General features: G+C 41.4%; 1 protein-coding gene across 2 annotated transcripts in view; it reads right to left on the bottom strand.

Annotated features, from left to right (window-relative positions):
* Positions 1 to 8,410, bottom strand: part of LOC118114347 (plectin) — a 116,783-nt gene extending 108,373 nt beyond the window's left edge. For both annotated transcript variants that reach the window (XM_035164771.2, XM_035164773.2), the window contains exon 1: positions 8,173 to 8,410. In XM_035164771.2, coding sequence (XP_035020662.2) covers positions 8,173 to 8,263 — 91 coding nt within the window. In that variant the 5' untranslated portion in view covers positions 8,264 to 8,410. The remainder of the gene's footprint in view (positions 1 to 8,172) is intronic.
* Positions 8,411 to 17,360: the final 8,950 nt, after the last annotated feature.

The raw sequence follows: 17,360 nt of genomic DNA, 5'->3' as shown, positions 1-17,360 counted from the left end.
GTGTCAGGATTTAAGACATTCCAATACTCACATTCAAAAATAAGGACTTTTTCAGACCTTTGAATACTTTGTTTACATTTTTATTTAGCTTATTGTATTATATGTAAATAATAGCTAAAGGTTTTCCATCCCAGAACACTGAAAACTAATAAACTTCCTAAAAGCTGCTTTCAGACGTGCACATGACTCCGGATAATCTTCTGAAATTATCTAGAGGGGCTCTAAGTGAACAGCCAAATGTCCGAGTCAGTTGCTGTTGACCTTCTCTGGAGTTTCTCCTGCCAGCCCCCTCGTAAAAACTCATTCACCTCGACTAGTGGGCGTTGATGATGTTTCAAACACATGACACACGCAAAACTGGAAAAAAAACAAAGAGAATACAAATACCTCAGGATGAAAAAGAGGAGCCACATATGTAAGACACCGAATAAGATGTCAACTTGGAAAAAGACATTCAAAGGTTTTTCGTGATTGGGGGCGAAGTTTGTGTCGATGTGCGCAAAACACAAAAATGTGGAATGTATACGCCACGTCCAGCTTCTGCATGCTGCGCCATCCCTCACCAAAACCCTCCGGAGATTTATTTGTTGCTGGGAACACGTTAGAGAATCTCCTGCTGTGTTCTTCATATGTGAATGAGAAATATCCATTGGAACATTGGGTCCCATCATTTTTCTGCTTCTATTATGGACATTTGTATTTTCATGCAGGAACCTCTGTCCAGTTCTAAAGATAATTATAGTGGGGGTTGGGAAATGAGGGGGAGGGAATGTTAATGTTCTCGCTGCTTTGGAGTTTGTGACTCCCCTGGGTTTTTATCTATAGTAATATGTTGCAGCAGTGGTATGCATGTGTTTGCGCGTGTATTCATGTTTGTGTGTGTTAAGCTGTAGTGCATCAGGATGTTTTTGTTTTCCCCTTTAACTTTTTCATAGCTCATTAGAGCCTGGAAGCTACAATCCCAGACCAATACTGAACCAAATAAAGCGCCCCAGTTCCGCACTGCAGAACTAAGCAGCGGAGAAACACAGAGTCTTTGTGTCAGAAACAACTCAGGTGTTAGAACCTCACTATTTCCACACAAATGTGTTTTCCACTCCCCCCCCCGTCATGAGACACAAAGCCATGTGTTTCGACCCTTGTAAAAGTCAGGGAGAAACTCTAAATGCTTAAACAGCACAGAGAGCAGCAGTGAGGCTCAAGGCAAACATCCAACACTGGCAGGCTGCGAACCTTAACGTTGCTTCCATGTCAGACAGAGAAGTAGCCCAGGCCGACAGCTGCCAGTCAGTCACTCAGTTAAGCTGTTTAAGTACAAACAAGACGTCAGATTGAATAGGATCGTAGGTACAGTCAGTGAACTTCATTATCTAGCAATTTCAGATCTGCTGTGCTGCATTACGCAGTGAGACAGCAGGTACACATCCGTCTGACTCAGCACCACTCAGGCAGGAGCACAGCAAAATAGCAGAGCTTAAATTGATTGAATCCAATTTGTGTGACATCTTTATACACTAGTATCATATTCCCTTGTGGAGGTTGAAGGTGAAATCATCTCTAAGGTACAAACCACAACCAGTTTGAACTTTAATTCCAATAAGTCAGCAAAATACTGATTGAGAAACATGTTTATGGACAATGCAGTCCATAAGGTAAAATTAGGTTTATTAGAACTTTCTTTATTGTTATAAAAACAAGAAAGCAAGACACAAAAGCAAAGACGGTGGATTAATGTACAGAATAATAAAAAAAAAGTCAGGCCAAAATTAAATAATTTGTCAGCAAACTGAAATGTTACAGCTCCTTAAATGTTTAACTCATGCAGCCTGCAACAGTTCTTAAGCTTCACCAGTTCTTCCCTTTTCCTTTCCCTCTACAAAAAACAAGAGATCAGACAGGTAGCAAAACAGTCAGTAGTTTTGCCAGATCACCCAAACCACTGTATTTGGAGGCAAAGCTGAAAATAAACGGAGCCAGCAACTAAACCCTCATTACACAGGAAGCCGTACATGCCCAAATACAGCAATAGTTATAACTCAGTACATACAGTAGGTCTGTGAGCTGGAAGGGAAATAGTTTATTGAAGATATTTCAGATAATATTGTTATTGTTTGCAGACCTTCTCTCTAACAATTAAATTTGACTAACTGATGGGTTTGTTCATGCTTCTTTGCCCCTCCTGACATCTTTTTAGTGTTCCAAGATTTCAGTAGTTAACTTGGTGGAATGTTAATATTGCCCAAAGGGTCGACTGCCAAAACTATGAAAATTTGACCCACGGTTCATGAAACTGGAATTACCCTAATTAGTTAATTTCTCCAGTCAGCATAAACAGAAAGTCTCAAATTTCCTTAGAAATCATTGTTAACTCAAATTGAATAAAAACAGTTTTATTCATATGGCATCTTATATTTTAAGTATGTGTTCCTCATTAGTGTACTCCTTACTCCTGTAAACATTATGTATTCTTTCCTTTTATTCACCTCCCCCAGGCTCTCTCTTACATTCCCCCTCTCACACACTATATAAGCTATAAAACCCCTGAGATTCGGGCATTCAAACTAACAGCAGCTTCTGTTCTGCAAAATCATTGCGTGTTTGACAGGAAGGCCGACACATCGGAGGAACATCCCTCCAGAGTTTTCTCTCCCTCTCTCCCCTAAAAGGCCCTGAAGGAATCACAGCATATTGGAGTTTATCAAGCTCTGCCCCTGAATAACCTCTGACCTGAGCTGCTGAGCTGTGTGTCACTGCTGATCTATCCCAGGCAGCAGGATGCTGACACACATGAAAATATGACAAAAAAAAACCAAACAGTCCTTTTTGGCCAAGCAGCACAGTTAAATCATCATAAGCATTTTTCTGACCCTTAAACGCCACACACAGACACACCCTGCGTGAGTTTAATGTGACTCTTCATTTCAGTTGGTGTGCTCAGTGGCAATAGTGTACGAAATAGAGTAAGAGAAAGGTGACAGAGATTTTCCCTTTCGGTTGGCATGGCACCATTTGGCTGAGCAGCAATTAAAAGGGGGAAAGCTCCCCACATACACATCCACAGGTTTTTCTAACCAACGGTCAACTTTCCATGAGCGTTTTCACCTGACACTGACGACTGTGCATGGCTGACCCCTGTATGAATTCAGCACTGTGTGTTTGTAGTAGTAGTGGCCAGAGTGGGTTCCAGTAAAAGAACAAGTCACTGCAGTGGGAGATGGAAAATAATGATTTTAATGGCAGCAATAGACGTATAACCGTCGTCATATTTACAAGGCAAGTATTGTAACGCTGGGAAATTTACAGTAGGTGACACAATTTCATTAACAACATTAGCATGGGTCTAAGGACTGACACATGTAACACATTGAATGATCCCGGGTCAGAATATAAACTTTTTAATGCCAGCAGCAAAACTAATGACATTCACATTAGCTGTATGTTGTTTAGCATGCGCTGGCAAAATGTTAACATGTTTTCACGCTGAACTAACTAGTGTGGCTGTATGCTCTGCAGGCCCTGTTCATACTTGGTATTAATGTCAGGTAGGTGCCCGTCTAATGTCAGATGTGAACTGAGTGTTTAGCGAGCAGGGACATCACCTGATAGTTCATACAGATACAAATCCACAGAAGAGACTGAGACATTACATTACTGAGGAAATTCTATCAAATATAGAATCAGGAACTACAAAAGAAGTTGTTGTTATTTTGCTGAAGGGGCACTGGCATTTGTTTTTGATACTAAACAGAAATTCAACAAGAAAAGATCTTTTAATGTAAGTACAAGTTCTTGGCCTCACACTCACAACATAAAGTACACCCACTTCTATTTGTTGTAGGTGAAGTGCTTCTCTCAAGGGCACTTGAACAACAATTGTCCTTGCTGCCCTCTTTATCAACACATTTCAACCTGTGACTGGCAGCCAACACTCTTGTATGTCCATTAGATATCCACAGCTCAGGAAGCTAACATGAGTTTTCTTCTTTGAAAGTGTGTGTGATGGGAAAACCCAACCTGCTGGACAACTTACACGTTAAACACACACAAACAATCAAATACTATATCTGCCACTTATTGCATTTTTATTTACAGCCAATAATGACTCCACATATTCATTCATTCATCCACATTCATTCACAAATGTGTGTGACAAACCACTTCCACCAAGAATTCTCACTTCAGACCTCACACATACTGTTACAGTCATTCATAAATATAGCTGCACTCTATGTCTATATTTGGCTAAATGGTATTGTGGCAAGGGAAGCCTTCATTCACCGACTGCAATTTTTAAAAAAAACATGAAAATGATCACGGTGTTTAATCTCGTCTGACGCTGCTGTTCCACATCGAAGCTAGAGTTCTTAATAATTCAATAATATTTAATTTTATTCAGCCTAAAGGATAAAGCTGGAATTTAAATTACCCGTAGACAAGACAATCAAGCCTGCCAAAAATAACAGTTTAATTGTCAGACTGAACGTGGCCACAGCTAAATTTAGGGGTTATTTAAGCCCCACGGGGCACAGGACACGGCCTTACAGGACACACTCCAGGACAAAAAATGGATTCCAGCCGTAGCAGCGCACCCTCAGCAGTCCACCAGACTTGAGAGGGGCACTTCCCCCCTGAGGCAGCCCAGCAACATCGGCATCAGCTGTTAGTACAAATTGCATTAGAGGAAAGTGGGAAGTCGGCCAAGCCTTTACCATTCAGCCAACAATTTAGAACAATGAGACAGCAGTGAGTAACATAAGACGAAGCAGACTGACTGATTGACTATAACTGGATTTAGACCCATTTGGAAAAGACTTCTGATATCAAATCCAATACGATTTTTGTATTTGTATTTTTAAGTCTCAAAGTTGCTCTGCTATTGTAATTAATACCAATTTAATCTAGAGAGAAACAAATATGACCAGAGAGGATACGTGTCTTTTTGCCTCTATACTGTTGCCTGCTATCAGATTAAAACTAATATTAACTATAAATCTTGTTCTGCCTTCAGAGAAGAACCAGTTTTATAAATTATGTCAAGCTAACTCAAGCTGGCAGTTCAGTGCACCTGTAACCACAGAATGCATTAGCAACATTATTTCAATGAAATAATAAATAAATGACATTGATTCATATTTACCATGTTCTCGTGTTGGTTTTGAGTGTTAGCATGCTAACATTAGCTAATTTGCACCAATACTATTATAATTTCTTCAAATAAATCTAGATTTTGTTCTGATGAGGACGGAGATGAAAACTCAGGGAGGAAACATTGACATGACATCACTGGCAATCCTTCAAATTGCTGTCAAGGCATTTCAATGTAAACCATGAATGTCAGCCTAGTGACGGCGGTCATCAGTCTGATAGAATCCTCCTCTGATGATCATGAATGAACAAAATGTACAAAAACTCATCCATGAAATAGTACTTGATAAATATTTTATCTGGGCCAAATTCCATTACTACAGCCACACTACTTTCATGGCAAATACCATGATTTAATATTTCAGTATAAAAGTTGCAAACACAATGATGTCACACAAAGTAAGTGTTGCCAAGTAATAACATCCTCTTAGCTACAGTTGAGCAATGACATTTCAAGGAAATCGAGAAACACCATTTATACCAATGAGGGGAGCTGTCACGTACAAGTAGGAATTGACTGACGGCTTCAAAATAGGGAAGGATCCACAAGTAGACATTGTGTTATCTACTTTGAATGCGTGAGTGATTACACAGGCAAATGATGTCTTTGTATGGCAGCATGTGGAAGATAATCTGTGACAGCTTTCTAACGTCCAGTAAAGGTTTTACATCATATCAAAATGTTGTGGCCTGTCTGGAGGCGGTCGCCATCTAGATGAGAGGGATGACTCCAGTCCTCACACTCGTCAGAAGGATCCATGAGATCCTAATGGACAAGGACGAGTAGGACGGTGTGCTTACATTCTGCAAACGTAAAGATGAGTTTCTCCCAACACAGAGACATTAATACTGCTGGGTACCTTGAGAATGTTTACTAACCAAGTACTTTCCACTATCTAACCCCTGCAGATACATCACCAAACACACAAGATATACAACCACACTGCATAGATCCTATTATGGTGTCTACGTACAGTAAGAATGTGGTTCATGCGTGTCTTCAAGTCTTCTGACAGCTTCCCATGCTCAACAGAATTGTTATGCATCTTGGTTGGAACAAAGGAGGTGCAACAAAGTCAGACAGCTCGCTTATTGGCTGTGTCATCAGCGTGCCTTAATAAGGAGAGCAGGACCTCAGAGGACCTCAGACGATTGTCGAGGAAGGAATACAGAGGAACGTCTGGAAAATAAACACCTGCCACGCAGCCAGCTCCTGCTTCACATTACCTCCTGGTACTGCAGCAGCACTAAAAACACACACAGAAGCTGCTCTCAGACATGTACTGCACTCCACATAATCTACTGACATTATCTGGTTTGGCTGTATGTGACAACGCCAATGTCCGAGTCCGTTTTCTCCTGCCAGCCCCCAAGTAAAAGCTCTCCAAGGGCAAGTGGGCATGTTGGTAACATTTCTAAAACGCGACAGACACAAAACTGTAAGAAACCAAAAAGAATACAAATATCTCTGTGTTAAAAAGAGGTGCCATGAAAGTTCAGACCCCATTGTGCTGACGTCATGTCTGAAATCGGCTCTACAGATGGATCCATGTACATGTATAGCAAATCGTTTATGATACTAATATATGATATCAAGTTAAAGGTCATTCCACTATTGATAAAACCAGTTGTTGACCTTCTACCCTTCTCTGGCATCTTCACTATTCTTCTGAATACATGTCAGAAACTCACTTTCCTATCAGTCTTTCACTCTTTCCACAATGTTTGTGCCAAAGCCCTTTGAAAAGGTTCCTGTTGGACCAGATAACAGTGCATAGCTGCAGCTCCAACCCAATTATACACAATGAAAACACCAGTAGAAGCTACTGGTGCAGTCGCTGTATTTGCCAATAGCTGTGTTTGTTTGCAGTCATTACACATATGTCTAAAATCATTGTACCAACAGTATACAGGTGTAAGAACTGCAACGCAAAGCAGCATTTAAAATAAGATGAGAAATAGACCAACAGATAAAGCCGCTGTTTCTACAGTGATTCAGCACCAGCCGAGTCGATTGGTTCTCACAAGAAGACAGAAAAAAGAAAAAAAGAAAACTGGGGCAATATTTATAGAGGAGCTCTCCCTCTTCCTGATGATCTGTTGGAACGGAACAGATGAAATATGCAGCAGTAAAACCATGAAGGTAAACTGAAAGAATATCCACATGTGAGACATGGAAATGAAACTCTACTACAGTTTGACATGAAAGGACCTTGAGGAGGCTGCTGACACCTGACAAGAACAAAGAGAAGAAGTAAAGATGGCAGAAAGATGAGTTGGGATCCACTGTCTTTGGTTGTGGATTATTTTTCCTCAACTTCATCTTCGCATCTCCATCTTTCTTCGGTTAATTTCCGGACCGAAGGAATGTTCCCAAAAAGAGGAAAGTATGTAAGTTAATCCAGCGGTGGCACGCTGGGCTGCACACTTGAGGAGATAAAGGGATAAAGGGATCAAATGAGAAGAACTCTGCTCTGTTTTATTGAAATCCACTGTTGCTCGGCAGCACCTGTCAATACCCTCTGTTGTGACTGGATACAGGAAAACAATCAGCACTCACACTTGAACTGACTGCCCCCCTCTCTCGCTTAGTTTCAAGGTCAGAGTTCAGCCGAATGGGTTTGTTGCTGTGGTCACATATCAAAGTGAAACACTCCTGCAAATCCACTGGACCCTTGCAACACACACACACACACACACACAAACACTGCAGACAGGCAGCGTGGAAGATCGACAGCGAACATGTGCGCCAATCAATAAAACACTCAGCAGTCAAGAGATGCAGTGTGCATGTCTGCCTCTCTGTTCCACCAATAAACACCCACACACACACACACACAGGGGCCGGCTGATGAAAGGCACAGCGAGGTGAATGCGCAAACAGTCACAATTTTTGCACCTGTGCAGAGTCAACAACATTTAAAGGGTGTGAATGAAAAAGACACCCACACGCAGAGATAACTCTTCCATCATCATATGTAGTCTCTCTGTAGCTGTCATCACTGTCATGTGAGTGCAGGCACCCACCTTTATACTTCTCTCTGACGTTTTCATAAGCCTGGATGAAGTCCTGCTCCTCGGCGTTCGGAGGCAGGTAGGAGGGCTCGTACATGGCCATGCCGGCGCTTTCACCCTCTTCTTCTTCTCCTCCTCCTCCTCCTCTCAGCCTTCTTCCTTCTAGGTCAAGCTTTTCCCTCTGTGTGTTTGGATGTGTGTGTGTGAGGCAGCCTCTGCTGTCCTGTGTCTGCTCTCTGTCAGCTGTGTGTGAACCCTCCACACACAGCACCCAACTTCATTCCACAGCCCAGCGCCACACCCCCCCCTCCTCTCGTCCATAGCCTCCCATAGCCTTGCTCAGACATCCTAATATAAATGTCAGGTCCCTCCTCTTAAAGATACAGAGTTGAGCAGCAGGCACACGCTCACAGCGTGAATGCTCATCAAGCACAAGCGCAGCAGCAGCAAGGAGAGCAGAGCAGCAGCATGAGGCTCTCTGGTAGCAGTTCAGCTGAGTTAGACTGAGATGGATGGCCAACAGTTTGTACAAGACCACAGAAACACATGACATACTTCTCTTACTGCCACACAAACATCAAGTCTTTTGAGTGGAATCACATCAAATAATAAAAATGACATTGTGTTTCATCTGCAGAGAAAGACGGTTACATTAATTATGACGTTTTAAAATGACATGAAAGTGCTGATAACAGCTACAACTAGGTCTATCACGACAACAATTTTAGTGGAAATAAACGATAATATTGTCGTTTTGACAGACCTTTTTGCTTCAGTGTCCAGAGTTCAATCCATGTATGTGCCAAGTCTTTTTCAGTCTCCAACCGAAATGCATCGGCTGTCAAATCTGTTTGCAGATGTCGCTTCTCAACTTCTTGGCCTGAATATCCGCTGTCTTCACCCAAAAATATTTTTTGAATTTTTTTCCTTTATACATATCTAATGTCTGTATAAACAGCATACTGCTCACAAATATCAAGAAGTGAAGTGGGCTTTAGGGGAACACTTGTTTGCTTTGACTTGTTGACACTGATGTTTTTGTACTTGCACAGTTCATTTCTCACTACTTGCAGAGCTAACTTTGTGTACTGATAGACTGCATGTGTTTTATCTGGATACTCCGGCTTCCTCCCACAGTGCAAAGCCATGCAGCTTGAGCGGCCTATGAGCGGTGTGAGTTATCTAAAGGTGAAAGATGCCAATCCACATGGCACTGATGGGAAATTTCTATGATTCCATCTGACATCAGTTACAACTTAAAAATGTTAGTAACATTTTCATGCTCGTAAGCGTGCCCATATTTTATTAATGCATTCGCACAGACTCCTGAAAATGCCCACTGTAGGCTATCCTGTCATGTGAACAAGTTTTCTACCCCCCACCACATCATGCTTCTTAAAACAGAAGCTGCAGAAACCCCACAACTCCTGAATACTCTGTTTTTCTTTATTATTTCAAAGATATTGAAGCTTTATTAGTCACTGTTCTATGTCTTCATGTAATCACATTCGAAAAGGAAGCTGCCAGTTGCTAGAGGACGTAATCTCATAACAGAGAACCGGTCCTCCCTGTTTGTGCTGCGGGAAACACACTCCAGCTGGTGGCCGTTGTGTTTTCAGCCAGTTTACTGGTAAAGTTGATGTCTGCAGCACAATAACTATATTCAAAGGAGGTTGCAGTGTAGATATGCCCTTGTCATCGACCGGGAACATCAAGTGTTGGCCACTGAATATTCCAAGACCTGACAGCTGATGACAGCAGTTAGAAACATTTGAGTAAGTGTCAGCCACATGTGCCAAGACATCATCGGTCATTTTGATTTAATGCAATTGCTGCATTGTGGTGCCAAATTATGATAGATTCACACAAGCTACTTTGACTAATACCAGCACAAGTTTGTTGAATGAAAAAACGACTGATAACTTTATGTTGTCACACAGGGATACTGCATCCTGCTATCAATAGATCAAGCCAGGTTGGAATTTACAAACATCTTCAGGAGCTCTTTGACAACATGTCTCATAAACGCTGCACTATTTATGATGCTGGTGCAGACACGAGTCGGTTATGGCACAATAATGGAGATGTGATGTAGGAAAAGGAAAATCCCTTCAGCTGAGCCTGTCATACGTTTCTTTGGCAGAGGCCAAACTGACATCAGCCAGGGCACTTTCCTGAGAGGAAACACGATAAGTCCACTCCAAACTCTCTGCTGCTACATGTGTGTGTGTGTGTGTGTCGATATCTTTATACTCAGGAAATTTTACTCCTAGCGTTACACACTGTATGTCTAGCATGTTTTACTAATAGTGTAGTAAAGACACAGTTGTAATTTATATCATTCCTCAAACTTTCCAATCAAAGTTAGCCATATCCATTTTATTCTAGTTACTATACATAATGACATGCTGAATAATGAGATCATCTGAAAACTGAGAGGAAGGGAAGTAATTAAGGATTCTTTAAATATGAATTGTTAAACATGGAAACATGTAATGAAATGACATTATTCAGTATTGAAATGTGCACACAGTATGTCCTGCATAAAAAAATGTAGACAAGGGTTTGTCAAAAGGCCAGATTATCCTACACAAAGAGCCACTGGGCAGCAAATGTGCTTTAAAGGTTCAGTGTGTAGAATTTAGTGACATCTAGTGGTAAAGTTGCATGTTGCAGCTGAATATCCCTCACCTAACCTCCTCTTCCAAACATGAAAGAGAACCTGTGGTAGCCTTGTGTTGTCAAAAACAACTCAAAAGGTGTTTAGCTTGTCCAGTTGGAACTACTGTTTAAAAACATGGCGGCCTCCATAGAGAGGACCCACTACCGATTGTATTTAAATATAAGGTATTTAAATAGAAAGGGCCAATTCTAGGGTAAAGAAAAAAACAATTTGTACAATTTAGATGAAACACACTAGTGAAAACATCATCATTTTATATTCAACTTCTGCCAATAGATCCCTTTAGCTAAATCGTACACACTGGACCTTTAAAAGCCAAGAGAACATAGATGGATAAATATGCAGTGACCATGACCTCCTCTTGAGGCAGCGTTTAACTCACTGCTGACGCTGTCCCTGAAAGAGGGAGCAGCACAGCAGAAGAATGACATCAGCATGTTGACTCTAGATCCTGACAGATTAAACTGCACAGAACTAGAGAGAGGCCAGTGTCCAACTTAAATAGCACTGTGACATCAGTGTTCTACTGCTGGCTAATACATGGAAACTAAGTGGAAGCTAAGTGGAGATGTTTAAGACTTAACGTTTAGCACCTTTACCACTATTAACACTCACTGATACCTGAAACCACAATCACACACACACACACACACACAGACACACACATAGTAGTGACAATCACGAGATACTTTAAAGGGTTCTGTACTTTAAAGGGTTCCATTCCCAAACAGCTGGACGACCTTATCTGGCTTCATGACATCTGTTTATTTTGTGAAGCTGTGACTTTAAAAAGCCTCGTGAACTCATGATGAGTGTGACTCAAGTAAAAGCTAAGGACAGAAGGAAAAGCAGTATGTGAAATTGTGAGTGTGTATGTGTGAATGTGTGTATATGGACCTTTTCCAGAATTTATTTTAAAAACTCGACCGGTTCATGTAGTGGCTCAGGAGTCCTGCACATATTCTTCAGCACACACACACACACACACACACACCACACACATTGGAAGGCCAACAGTGTGAACTCCTCAACATGCATGTATGTGCACTCTCGAGTATAAATGATGGTCCAACGGGATTACAGAAAAAACAAAGCTGTGAAATTAAAGACGTCCTCTGAATTCCACACACGAAATAATGTTGGTATAAACAACTAAAGGGTAAAGTTAACGTTCAAACAGTCTTGCTAGACCAGTAAATGAGGATCATCAATTTATTCGGACGATGTAATTCTACGTTTTCCATTATAATTATAAAATTCTAAGGTTGTAAAGCATGAATCTACTTTTTTTTTTCTGGATAGTAAAAGACTTTATAGCATTTTGAATCTTTAAACAGGTACAATCGCAACATGTTTCTCATTTATTCCAATCCCCACTGGTTAAATAAAGCTATTCTGCCGGCCAGGAGACACACCACAGCACCACCCTTCTGTTTGATATACCGGCAGAGGCCAACTCACGAGAGAGGCGACGCTTCATCTTTAAGATTATGAATCTTTTTCACACCACTCTGTAGCGACAATGTGACGCCAGGTTTCACAAATCACAGCAGATCCTTTATATTCAAGTGTCAGGGGGATTACTGAAGCACAGCTCACTGCTGATGGAAAAGACCAAGGAGGAAACAAACAAAACCATGTGTGCACAAACACAAACACACACTGGCCAACAGCTAGACAGACAATGACAATACTGTGATGGCTGCTATGGTGGGAGACTAATTTCACCAGGTCTCTCCCTCGTCTGGATTTTGATGGAACGGAAACTATTTTGTCAGTTGAGAAATGAAAGTCTTTATTCATTCTATTTCCATCTTGTACACTCCATCATCCCAAACAGATTTATTCTGTGTCGTTGTCAGGCGCAGAAAGACTATGAGCAGTATGAGCACTGCAATGGAATAGTGCATAAAGTCCAGGGACCCCTCCTCTAAAGCACCCGTACAGTAAAGGCCCAAGTGAAAGAACGCAATGTGTACACAACCACTATTCACATAAGACAAGCAGGCAGTGTGTGATCTTCTCCTGTCGACATTCTGCATCTGTTGCATGCAATGTTTATTAATTCCAAAAAGAAACTTTCACTGTCAGTGTGTCATCTTTATTTTAGGAGCTTGATACATTCTTTCTGTCAATAAGCCAGGGCTGGTGCCGACTGACTGGTGTTGCAGTATATTGCAATCACTGTGCAATGTTGCTGAAATAATAGTAAAATCATGAGTGAGAGACAAGCATAAAAACACAAACCTGGCTCCCTCCTCTGGATTTCCTCAACACAACCGTCTGTGATGCAGTTACTCTGCTGCTGCTTGTGTGTATCATAGACTGTATATAAAAGGTATATGTATCTGCCCACACTCACACCACACGTGTGGTCGTAGCTCATTTACAGAATTTCAAACTGATGTCGAGGGTTCAGCATTCACTCCCTGGCGCACCGTGTAATGGGCAAGGGCATAAAGGTCACATCTGGAAATAAAGATGTTCTGTCCGAGGCACTGCCTCAATGAGCGTAAAAATGATTGTCTGCTGAAATAGGGCCAAGCACTGAAACGCAAGTGGCACAAGGAATACACTATGTAGTCGATGCCATTTGAGACGCGTGTGGGAAATGAGACAGATTTTCCAAAAGCTGTGATGACTCTCCACCATGAACACTTCCAGCACACCAGCACTTCTCATAAAAGGTGCCACCTGCTGGGCAAGTGGGTTACTGCTGTCTGCAGGAGCGCTGATGGCTGTGTTCAATTATCAACATGGAGCTTGATCCATGAAGAGATGACATTCAATAAGCTGCTATGATGCTTCTGAGACTGCAGCAGAGATTCAAGAATAGGTGGAGGTAAGAATTTGTAGAGAAATCACACACAAACCCTGTCTTCAAACTTGATGAATAGGATTAGGAATACAGAGAGGCTTTCAATAGTGAATCAGAACAACAATCCAAAACTGTGAGGTATAATTTAATAAAATGCCAGTGAATTCAGCTCCAATGTCTCCATGAAAATGTCTTTATTCCACCATTATGAAAGCTGTCCAATGGCAAAAGACCATCCTGTGTCTGTGCACTGTGAAGTGTGTGAAGTGCCTGGAGTACATGTTGAAGTGTGCTCCTCTGGTTGGAGATTAACACCTCCAAAGAGGAACCTTTTCTCTGGTCAGTTCACAGCTCTGAAGACAATGTGTGACTCGTGTGTGTGTGTGTGTGTGTGTGTGTGTGTGTGTGTGTGTGTGTGTGTGTGTGTGTGTGTGTGTGTGTGTGTGTGTGTGTGTGTGTGTGTGTGTATTAAAAATTATTGACTTAGAGCTTTTTTTATCTGGATTTTTTTTAAACTAAACAGTTTAGTTCAGTTCAGTAAAAGTTGGATGTTAGAGCTACTAAAAAATAAAACAAATTATTTCAAAACTATTAAATAATAACATTTATTTCTAACTTTATCATAGATATTTTCATTTGGACTATATTTCTTACCAAGTATTTAAAATTCATATTTATTCTGCAGGGTAGCCCTGGATTTAAAACACAGTCTTCAACTTAGGAAATTCACGTAACTTGACCCTTAATGTTTTGTTACAAAACTGTTGAAATTGTTTTTTTTTTATATATTTTATTTTGTTTCTTTTTTCAATCATGTTAGAGTGTGATTATCGTTCCATGCAACAAGTGTGTCGTTGCTCACAGTGTGGACCTTTTTTCTGTAATGTGCATGAAAAACAAATTGCATTCCTATAGGCGTAGACTGAGCTCACAAGGATATCAAAACAATTATTGACAACCAGGGCAGGTAAACACCGGCCAGGTGAACGATTTCAAAGGTCTTGTCAACGTCCAACGTCAAATCCGTTTTTAGAGCACTGGATACAAAGTGTTTGCTGAACATTTCATTTATAATCTTCTCCTGGTTTTCTACATTTTCTTACATTCTGAAATATAAGAGGAAACATATCTGGCATCTGTCTTATGATGCAGCATCGAACCTCTCAAACCTCTGCCACAGGCGCCTGTCTAAGCCAGCAGTTCAAACAGTGTGTGAGTGTGAGGCAGCCGATGGACAGGAGAGGAAGGGACGTCTCTGAAAGGTAAACAGTCAGGTGCTTTATGGATTTACTTGCAGCAAAGATTTAAAAATGAGTGCAGATTTCCAGATTCCCACTCACAAGCAGTCGCTGCTGGCTGAGGGTGCTTGTCTTTTCAAATATATCTAAATATCATGACGTAGAGACAAACTAAATGGAGACTCTCCGGAGGCATTGAACCTGAAAGGTCCTGGACGGTTTGAAACACTGGGTGGCTTTGTTCAACCCATATATGTAGATTGTTTTTAATGAATTAGGTAATAAAGTAGACCTTAAAACCAGCATTGATGTATTTCATAGAACAGCAGTCATATAATTTAGTTTATCCTACAGCTCCAAAAACATATTTAAGTGCAGTTTCACTTTGAAATACAGTCTTGTAAAGTGTTTTTTAATACATTTGTGTGTATTATGCCCAAATGTATTATGTCACTACATTGTGTCATATAACTGTAGCTTGACAAAGTGTGATTATCACATTGTTATAATGTCACAGCTTACTCAGATAGGTTTCTGGGAAATATTTGCAGAGATCTTTCATTATGCTGTGTCTCTAAAGTGAAGGTGAATAGTCAACCACAAGGGGGCAGGGTGGAGCGTCCGATCTCATAATGAGTTATGTTGCAGAACATGCAGTAAGTGCGTGAGAACTGGTCTCATGAGAGCACTGAGGACACTTCACATTCCTCTGACCAGGATCAGGGATGACCTCTGACCTGTTCCTGTTCCGACCTCACAGCCATACAGTGGCCAGTATATCCTGGCCACTGGTCAGACAGCTGACCTACTGGAGAGCTTTGACTGAATCCACTGGATCCAGCATCCAAGAGGACTATTATATACCATCTTTATTGCCTAAATATGTTTCAGGATAGACTTTCTATTAAGGTTGGTGGATAGGATGATCTGAGAGCTTCTCTTGTTAGTCCCAGTGTCTACTCACCTGCTACTGTCACAGTTCGAGGTAATAGACCCAGTGGTATTTAACTAAGGCCCTCGCTTAACATCAAGTCTTAATGAAGCTCTCAATCTCATTTGAACAGCCTGTTCCCACAGGTGATTAGAACAGTGTCTTACTGCCTGTTAAAGATCATTAGAAAGATAGATGTATATTAATAACTAATTCAAACATCTGTAAAGTTGAGAGGAGTCGTCATGTATCAGAGACACTAGCTGACAAGAAACAAAAAAGAACACCTGACCTGTTCAAGTCGAGACACACACAGCACACACCTCTGTCAGGTCACAGACTCACAGAGTTATATTGGCAAATATCTTGAACAGTTTTGCTGCATTTTAGCAGTTTCTTAAAAAAACGAATGGGATTAGTCTATGAAGCTGCAGCCAGCGACTCTGTGAGGCTTCATTAAAGCTAAATAAGAACTTCAAGATTCTAATGTTTTCCCAGTAACAACTTTCTGCTTAGCAAGTCAATTGCTACTTTACACTTTGTCCCAGCTGCCACAATAAGCTAAATGAGACTAACAGTCCACAGCTTGGCTCTGTTGAGCTGCTTTAAGACTGAGTGATGCTTTGAGCAAATGCCAACTTGTAGGGATGTATTTACAATCACAAAGCCACCTGCATTGTGTGTGACCCAACTCCCCCCCCATCAGTCTCCTTCCGTCTGGGAAACCATTCCGGAGCCTCTGGCTCCACCAGACTGCAGAACGGCTTCATCCACCCGGCTGTCAGGAGGCTGAACTCTCTCCCCTCGCCCCCATGGACTGTACCATTCCCCCACCCCCCACAACCACCATCAACCACTAAATCAAGAACTGTACCATCCCTCACACCCCCACCCACTGAACCCACTCACCTCCACCTCTAGACAAAAAAGACTCTCCCATCACCCCACCATGCCCCCCCCCCCATCCCATCCCAAGCCAACCCACCTCCTACCTCCAATTAACTCTTACTGAATCTACCTGAACTCCTTTTTCAATACGAACATGCACCTGTCACTTTTGGTTGTAATTAAATTTTCTTTTTTTACTGTAAATACTGCCATCATACAACAACTGCTACTATCTTAAACTGCTGTTTTACTTCATCCTGTGGATGTACATTACTTTCCATGAAGTATTTTTGCACTTAGATCTTTCGACACTTTCGATTATCACATCTTACAACAGAGACTAGAACAGTTAATTGCAATCAAAGGAACCGCCCTCAGATGGTTGAAATGCAGGAGGCATTTTGCATTCTTCAGTTCGACAGATATACAGGAGTTGGAACTACGATTTCACAACTCTGGAAATGGCACCTTCTGAGGAGCATGTGAATGCTCAATAAACCACTCTTGGACACAACCAGAGGACCAGAGAGCTGCCTCAACCACATGGTGGGTGGCTCACAAACGCTGTGTAACCCTCGAGCCCATGCTCATCATATACAGTCAGACAGTTAGTCAGTCAGCAGAGCCGACAACAAAAGCTCA

Source organism: Hippoglossus stenolepis, chromosome 8 (genome assembly GCF_022539355.2).
Source record: "Hippoglossus stenolepis isolate QCI-W04-F060 chromosome 8, HSTE1.2, whole genome shotgun sequence".
Classification (NCBI taxonomy): Eukaryota; Metazoa; Chordata; class Actinopteri; order Pleuronectiformes; family Pleuronectidae; genus Hippoglossus; species Hippoglossus stenolepis.
This window is presented reverse-complemented; position numbering and strand designations above follow the sequence as displayed.